The sequence below is a fragment of the Silurus meridionalis genome, chromosome 8 (assembly GCF_014805685.1).
Source record: "Silurus meridionalis isolate SWU-2019-XX chromosome 8, ASM1480568v1, whole genome shotgun sequence".
Taxonomy (NCBI): domain Eukaryota; kingdom Metazoa; phylum Chordata; class Actinopteri; order Siluriformes; family Siluridae; genus Silurus; species Silurus meridionalis.
This window is the reverse complement of record NC_060891.1, coordinates 17,125,297-17,134,150: the sequence shown is the minus strand read 5'-3', so window position 1 is coordinate 17,134,150 and position 8,854 is coordinate 17,125,297. Positions and strand designations below refer to the sequence as shown.

The window sequence follows — 8,854 nt, the reverse complement described above, 5'->3', positions numbered from 1 at the left end:
TTCATTTTACTAGTTTCAAATTAAATTCAGCGCTGCTGTTTTGCTAACAGTTTATTAGCAAATTATATCGTAATGTTTTTAGGTTCGTGGGTGTGTGTATACACAAAGAAACACCTAAAAACATTACGATATGTAGCACAATTTGCTAATATATTTGCACAATTTGCTAACACATACGTATATATATATATATATATATATATATATATATATATATATATATATATATATATATATATATATATATACATATATATGTATATATATATATATATATATATATATATATATATATATATATATATATATATATATATATATATATATACATATATATATATATATATATATATGACAAAAAAATCTTTTTAAAACAGTTGTTCAATCTTGCAATCAGTAACAGATTTCCTTCATGACAGTCATTAAAATCGTTCCTTCTTTCAGACATTTTGACATCAGCCTTTGTACATTTACAACCTTTATGGCAGTGGGTGATGCTCTGACCACAACATGAAGATCTGGAATCCAACATTACTCAATGGTTCACAGCTTTATACAAATCTCTGATAAACCTCTTAGTGGGATCTAAGGAATAAAATAAATTACAATCAGAATAATGAACATTTGAGTAAATTGCTCGATGTAAGATCACATCTATATTACACTCACTGCCATACGGTGCTGTTTGCGAAGCAGCTGGACTCTGGTCTGATCCATTGCTGTGGCAATATCCCCCAAAGGCTTATCTAAATCTTCAGAATATCTTTGAATTAGGGAGAATGGGACTTTGTATCGACCATGCTGAAAAGGAAGGTAAAATATAGATAGTGTAATTGCACACCGATTTAGGACAATCCAAATATTGTACACTCACCCATACATGTATACACAATAATTCTTTGTAAACATTATTGTAATCTATACCACAGTGCTGCTGAGTGGTTGATTAGTTGATTTTCTAAAGCAGCACAGATATTGTTATTAAGGCATATGGCAGTAAGGTTTAAATGAATGCTCTCATTCTAATACATTGTCATTTCTAGAGGAACAGCTCATTGTAGAGCCGGTTTTAAAAGTCTTCAGTCACAGCAGTTTGTAACAGCTAAAGGTAAAGCTGTAACCTTGTGTGTGTAGTTTCCTGATAGCAAGATGATAAAGGCTGGTAAAGGAATGGCTGCTTATATAAACAGTTGGTATACTGGAAGTGATAAAAAAAAACCTTATTTTCCCTACAATAGTGCATTACATGTTATAATGCTGCAAGGTTACTGTACACAGCAGACATGATTGTGTATTAACTTGGAAAACAAATAATGTCCATACGAGAGCAGCCCCGCTGTGGAAAAACATCAGTAATGAGATTGACCAGTGGAATCATGGATGATTGTACACAGTAGAAAACAAATATCAGTCAATAATCTTCTGTTACAGTAAGTGGTGATTAGGAGGCAGTAAATCAGTTTACAACTGGATGTTATGAAGAAGCTGCACTTTAATTAATTATGAAGCTGCATAATGTAACATCTGAATTAAGAAAATCATGTTTACTGTTTCATGATGCATGTTCTATTAACACAGAGGCAATATAAATGAACTAATTCCCACAACACCCTTTTAAATGTTGGTGTACATATAATAGACCATAAAACATGATTGATTTCTGGATTTTTTTAAATACCTTGTCAGAATAAGGCTCCTCTGTGAGGTCTATACCATCCAAACTTAACTTCTGTTCTACAAGTAACTCCAGATTAGTTGGTTGGGGATGCTGCACCTTCTTTCCAAGCCTGTGGATAAAAGGTTTGCTGGACTTGGGAAAATCAGAGGCCATGTCTGATTTGTGTGGAATTGTCGTGTTTGGGAACACGTGTTTGTTATCAGGGTTTGTTGTCTCTCTGTCAGTAAAAAGTGGATGAGGTTTAGGAGGAACAGGTGGTTTTATGCGAGGTGGGTGTAAAGAAGGATCAGGTGGGTATGTTTCAGCACTATCTATAGGCACCTCCTCACTCTCTACATCTGTGGAAGAGTCAACAGAAGGAAATGTCAGCTCATCTCCTGTTCCTAGCTCTTCAGATTCATCTTCATGTTTGGCCTCTAGAGCTTCATCTTGCTCGGCAGGGCTATACCTCTGCAGCAAAGCATCAGGTTTTATGGGTTGGGTTGGTGTCAAGTCTTCTGGGTTAGATGGCTCCTTCCTGTGGAGGATCTGATAATCCAATGAAAGAGAACGTTTCCACAAGCCTTGAGGTACAGGAATGCGAAGCAACTCATCATAGCTGTGACTGAGAGGCTTTATCCTGAGCAAGGAGCAAGTTGTTTCTAAATGAACATCTTTGATGGAGGTTATCTGAAAAGGTGTCAGGTGAGACTGTGGATCCTGCCTGCTGCTGGACTGGCTTAGAGGAGAAGTGGGATACTCAGGAGATGGCAGGTGACTGGATTCAAAGCCTGATGATGACCTGCTTAAATGAGATGTCTTTTTGCCTTTCCCTACAAAAAGAGCCATTCAAGAGCTTGTGACTTACAAAACAGGATAAACAATATTAAAATCAGTATGCAGAAGTGACTACTGGATGAAACAAATAGTACAGAGTTCTCCATGCAAACACAAACAGTTGACACAAGAGACAGCATGCCTTCACATATACTGCAGATGGCACAGAAATGAAAAGTGAATAGAAACAGGCAGAAATAAAAAAGCAGACAGTCCAGGCAAGTATGATACAGCTGTTTATTGTGTAGCCTCTATTATAACTGGTCATTGACAAACTAAGAAACCATATGTAGATGTATATTTCCCCAGTTATGCCATTTGCTCAGAGATGCATTTCAATATATACGTTGTCACACACCACAATTTTCTGGTCCAAGCTAATTTTGTAAATATATGAATTGTATACTTCTTATCACGTTGCATATAATAGAGGTTTTAGGCACATATGATACGGTGCAAATTATATTATTATATGTTTAATAGAAAAATATACAAAAGACAAACTAAACAATTTCAAAAGTACAAGCATTGAAAATATGCCACAAAGGTGCAATTGACATTTACAAGAGCATGTCAGAATCACTTTTGTATTATAGCACTAAATAAAAGCAAAACACTAAAATTATATACTCAAAATTTCACATTCTAACAATGTATACTGCCAGCTAAGCAGTTAACTACAACTTTATCACACTTTTAGCCAAAACACAAAACTGTTGTTGTTCACAGTCATAACAGAACAGAACAGACGAGACAGCAAACAGCAAGATAGATGCAAAGCCACCACTTCCGCGTACACGATGAACAAGATGAGACGGAATGTACTGGTCCTTTGAGTTTCTGATGGAAGATATGATTAACATGTCTGTGGATAATCACTATGCAGCAGGCAATGACTAGCAAAGAAACTGAAGGAGATAAAGAGGTCGGTCCTCGAAACAGAGGGGGAAAAAAGATGAGCAAGAGAAAGTGCAGAGATGGTGGCGAGATGAATGGCCAGTGTGCGTTTACAACAAACACTGTTCAGACATGGCAGTTTGTTTTGCTTGATGCTGGAGCATGCAGATAATGGCAGCCCACAGAGTAAATGAGTAGTGCAGCTGCAGAGAGTCACAGGTGAAGAAGGCTGTCATTACCATTCTCCAGATTCTCACTGCTCTCATAGCAACCAGAGTCGCGTGGAGAATCTCTTGAGGGAGTTGATAACTCAGGCTGAACCTTATCGTCTGGGTCTACTACAGAACCACTGGTCTCAGGGTCACTGTTAACTAGGATCACATACACAACAGAGAAAAATTAACATTCTAAAAATAGCATATTTTCTAAAAACTACTTTCACCTCTTTTAAAATATGAACACCATGGTGTGTGTGTGTGTGTGTGTGTGTGTGTGTGTGTGTATCTCTAGCTGCTAAACCACTCACTGTCATACTCCTGCAGCAACTCTACTGCAGTCAGCAACACTGCTCTGTGCTGTGGGTCTCTGATGTTCAGCTCATCCAGATCCTCCTCCTCAAGTAACTTAAACGTTTCCAGATCCTCATATCCATTAAACAGGAATGTGGGCATGTGTTCCTATAGAATCAGTGAGCAAAAGAAGATTAAAAAAAAACTTAACAGGAGCCTGTAATTGTCTAATTATAGTATTTCTTACTGGAAAACTGTCATTACTTTAAGGTTGATGCGCTCTAGAAGCTCCTCCACAGACGTGGGTTTGGGAGGTCGACTCTTCCTTCTCTTCCTGATGCTGGTTTTGGTCTTTTCAATTTCCTCACTCAGCACGTCCACATAGATGAACTTGAAGGTGCCCACTTTGTTATTCAAGAGGCCCATCCATGTACCCATTGGAGGCTTACTGATTATGTCTATAACATCCCCTTTCTGAAACAAAACATACAGTGAGGGCTTTAAGCATGTATACCATTATGTAACATAACATCAGTCAGATGTTTTTTTTTTTTTTACAAATTGTTTAATTATGTTGTGGATATAATTGACTTGTGGGTCACCTGATCTAGTCATGTGACTTAAGAAAACAAATGCAAATCAGTGGGCAATGAAAAGACAACTGAAACTTTATATACAACATACATGAAATATGTAATCATAAAATGTAACCCAATACCATATGAAATAGAAGTTTCATGTTTGATAGGTGTGGGCTGCTATTAAAATATATTGTGAAACAGGGAAGAAATCCATTATCTCTTTGATATCTGGGAAAATCTAGTAGTTTCGTTCAGCACGCGGTATGTTGTGCAAGCCATGCATTACAAACTTTTCACAACCAGCTGACACCTATAGGTCCTGTAAAACTAGTCATAATGTGATCTGGGATTCCTTTTTTTTGCAAATTGCAGTTAGCAATAAGGATTAAAAATCTATACCACAACACTAAAACTGGATTGATATGATGCTGAACCTGTTTTTTTTTATCAAGCTTTTATTTTGTCTGGTATTTTACATATTTTTTCTCTCTGTAACTGAATGTGTGCTATATGCATGTATGTCTTGTGATATCTTCTTTGGAATTAACCCTTGTGGCAGATTGTCTCCTGATATTTCACATGATTGCCTTGTGCATGTTAAACAAGTCATGCAATCTATAAATAGTTCAAAAAGACCTGAAGACAGACATATCTCGGCTGAAATGCATTAGTGCTGTTTGCCTGAACACTGACGTCCTGGTTTTCATTCTATGTCCAAAATATTTTCTAAATACTGCTCTGAAGAGCATCCACAATTCTTTAGAATTTTTTGTGCTTTACATTAATAAGACAATTTAGCAATACTAATTTCAAAACTCTCACCTTGAGTTTGAGGGAATCTGTGTCATAGGGACTGGGGATAAAGTCAGTGTGTACAAGGGCTCTGCCACAAAATGGCCCCCTGTAAGGCAACTCTTCGTCGTCACCATCTTCTGATTTCACACTCTCTCTGTTACTTGCAGAGGAGTCTGTAGTGCTTACCGTCTGACCACCTGCAAAAGCAAATGCATATCAGATGGAGTTTAGAATTGTGGTTCAATTAAGCAGGATTTGGATCACCCATGCAAGTGCAGACTATTGAACACACTTACTCATTGAGCTCTGCCCACTTAGTGAGCTCCTCAAACTCTCGACAGAACCGCCAGACTTCAGTTTGGGTTTTTCCAGCGAGTCCGTGTCTGTGTGGGGGGACTGGAGTGATTCAGGCTCTCTGCTTAGACTTAGCTGAGTGAAAGAGACGGAGAGAGAGCTTGATCTAACGTTTACTGTATTTTAATAGAGGTGCCAGTAGGGGGCAGTCAACGATCCGAAATAGATAATGTATTGCATGACAAAGCACATAATATAGGTTTCCATGCAGCACTAACCAAAACCACAGTGACTCACGTCAGTACATTCATGTAATTTCCAAGCCTACTCTGATAGACTCAGATGTGAATAAATGAAATACTGCATAACCACATGCATTTGAGAAAAAATGTATTTTATGTAGTTGTGGTCTGCAAGGCCACGTTCTGTGTGACTGTGTGTTTTCAGTAGTTAAAACTTAAAAGAAGTGACATCACTACAGTTAAATAAACCTTAATAGACATAAATAACCTTAACCCTTCAATTATTAATTTATCTTCAGTAACTACTTTATTCTGGTATCATAGGAACACTGAACACAAGGCAGGAAACTGCTAGTTAATAACAGGGAACAATTCACACATATTCCTACACTCACACCTACAAGCAATTTAGCACAGCCAGTCTGCCAAGGTAGTAATGTACATGTTAATGGACAGTTAGAGGAAACCGGAAAACCTGAAAGAAAACCCTGGGAAAACCGTGAGGCAGAAATACTATCCACACACACATTTTTAAATAGTATTTTACAAAAATATATTTATTAAACATCTGACCATAGTCTGGCTGACAATTAAACTGTGACACCATAACAACCCTAAGAGTACCCCAAGAGCTATCATAGAGAAATAAAAATCAAAAAATGTATCGCAGCTATACCTGCTCAAACAGGACAGAACTGCTTTTCTTGGATATGCGTTTCCTCATGGTCTCCTTCACCGACTTCACCTTCTTCCCAAGCGAGATGCGGGACGGAGTGGGTGACCTCGCTGCATCCCTCCTGCTGATGGTCCCATTATCACTCTGCAGTGAAATCAAAACAAGCCATTTGGCAGACTGACCTTAAACCTTAATCTCAAGACAAGTGGCTAGATAATGTGTACACATGAGCCTTGCCATATATTGTACTGTTTGTAATATAAAAATAAAAGTGAAATACCTAGAGTTCTACATCGTCTTATATGAAAGATGTTGTTTAGTACTTACAGATGTGTTACAGCTGTGTCGTGTGTATAAAGACTGGTTCATTAGGTCAAAACCTCCAAAGCTACATGCCCTCTGCAGAAGAAAATTATATGGATTAACATGGCTGAATACAAAATATATCGGTTTCATTTTTCAACGTAAACCTTTTTCCCCACATAACATAAAAAGTATGAGAATCTGTTGTTTTTCTTCACAGCAGGAATAAGTGGAAATAGACATGAAATAGGTTTACCAGATCTATTTATGAAAGCATTTCTCTGTTGTTACGCTGAATGGGGACGATAAAAGAGTATATAAACATAGCGCTCAGGTTAACCAGAAGATCAGAGCGTCTTATCTCACCCCATGTAATTTCAAGGGGCTCAGGGCCCGTCGCATTTCTCCATCAGTCACAGAGCGGGTTATCCTCGGCTCCTCCTCACAGCAGCCCTCAGCTTCGGAAAAGGATGAGTGGCTGCCTGCATCCATCATTGAAGTGTCCACACTGGGCCCAGTGGGAGGGTAGCTTAGCCCCTGGCTACTGTTAAACAGCTTAAATTGCTTATAGCCACTGTAGGTGTCCAGGCTGCTGGAAGATGGAGATGTGGTCAGGCTGTCTGAATCGCCATCCACACACAGAGCTGAGGCCATTCCATCACCCTGAGACATGACTAGGTGCTTCTGTACACCCGAGTAGAGAGAGGCTTTTTCCTCGCATGTGGGAGAGAAGTCTGAGCTCAATGAGTCTGTAAGAGACACAGCCAAATGACACACACACACGGACCATACAAAGAATTCAAAAAGATGTTGATGTACAGTTTAATTAATACATTTATTACAATCACTACACTTTAGATTTTTTATTTATTTTGTCCTTTTTGTTTATCTTCTCTACCATTTGTTATTATTAGTGTTATAGACGTCTCATGAAGTCTTGGTTTATCTATATTTACTCTCTGAGGATGCAAGGAAAGGTTCAAAGCTACAACCCCTTACCTTTTGATGTGTGTTTTTTGCTCTCATCTATTCTAATGAGCTTCTTCTTTACACGGCGAGTTGAGTTGACCAGCTTGTGAAGCCTGCGAAAAGCCTGCGAGTCCTCCAGCTCATCATCTGACTGCTCCTGTGACTGTGGGCCAGGATGGAGGAGTTCAAATACATGAAACCAGTACCTCTAGACATGTTTTTACTTATGTATAGCATTAGTTAATATCAGCAGATTATGTGATAGCATATACTGTGTGAATATGATAAACAAGTGACATTTCAGGTTTAGTAGTTAATAAAGGGCCAAAACAGACAGAAGTATTTTAGATTTTGTTATCTAATTGATGTATCCAGGCTGGAAATCCACCATATAGAACACAAGCGGAGAAAAGATGATGGTGAACAGGAAAGTCTCTGTTCTCAGTCAGTTTACGTCGCTGAATCCCTCTGTCTCACCTATGTTATCCAAACTTCTTGTTACCTTCTGCCTTGCTCGTTGTTACCTTCATAGACTAGCCTACATCTGTGGTGTGTGATAGCCAGGAAATGATACACCAGTGAGTGGTTGAAAAAGCCGTACAATGAGAAGAAATAGGTTGATGGGCTGGAAGCGGCATGCAATGAAAATAAAAAATATTGATCATGTACCTTTTGTAAATAGATTAAAACTAAAGTAAAAAAGTTGTCCAGAAAAACAAAAAATAGTCAAGTACTGACACCAGAAAAATCTACTTAAGCACAGAAGCAAAGTATTTGGTTTATTACTTCCCATCTCTAATTTTTGCTTCTATTATACTAATCACTGAGATTATGAAACAGTTTAAGTAAACACTGAACTGTGCGGAAACAAATGTTGTACATAATTAAACAAAATGTAAAGGGGTTTAAAGTACATGAAAACCAATCTACTCTGTTTAATTAGTAGGTGGATGACAAATCCGTTATTAAAATTTACTTGTGAACTTTTCACAGGTGTTAATTACTTTCCAAAATGTCACTCTGCAGACTAAAAAAATGTAGTTACTAACAGTATAAATTCAAAGTGAGACATTACACAAATTCACAAAAGCAGC

At 37.8% G+C, this 8,854-nt stretch overlaps 1 protein-coding gene across 3 annotated transcripts in view; it reads right to left on the bottom strand.

Annotated features, from left to right (window-relative positions):
* Window positions 1-359: 359 nt before the first annotated feature.
* Window positions 360-8,854, bottom strand: part of sash1b (SAM and SH3 domain containing 1b) — a 65,030-nt gene continuing 56,535 nt past the window's right edge. For all 3 annotated transcript variants that reach the window (XM_046856506.1, XM_046856507.1, XM_046856508.1), the window contains 12 exons: window positions 7,791-7,923; window positions 7,158-7,540; window positions 6,816-6,887; window positions 6,489-6,632; window positions 5,573-5,705; window positions 5,304-5,473; window positions 4,165-4,374; window positions 3,918-4,068; window positions 3,631-3,762; window positions 1,679-2,490; window positions 670-801; window positions 360-585 (listed from right to left, as the gene is read on the bottom strand). In XM_046856506.1, the coding sequence (XP_046712462.1) occupies window positions 544-585; window positions 670-801; window positions 1,679-2,490; window positions 3,631-3,762; window positions 3,918-4,068; window positions 4,165-4,374; window positions 5,304-5,473; window positions 5,573-5,705; window positions 6,489-6,632; window positions 6,816-6,887; window positions 7,158-7,540; window positions 7,791-7,923 (2,514 nt within the window). In that variant the 3' untranslated portion in view covers window positions 360-543. The remainder of the gene's footprint in view (window positions 586-669; window positions 802-1,678; window positions 2,491-3,630; window positions 3,763-3,917; window positions 4,069-4,164; window positions 4,375-5,303; window positions 5,474-5,572; window positions 5,706-6,488; window positions 6,633-6,815; window positions 6,888-7,157; window positions 7,541-7,790; window positions 7,924-8,854) is intronic.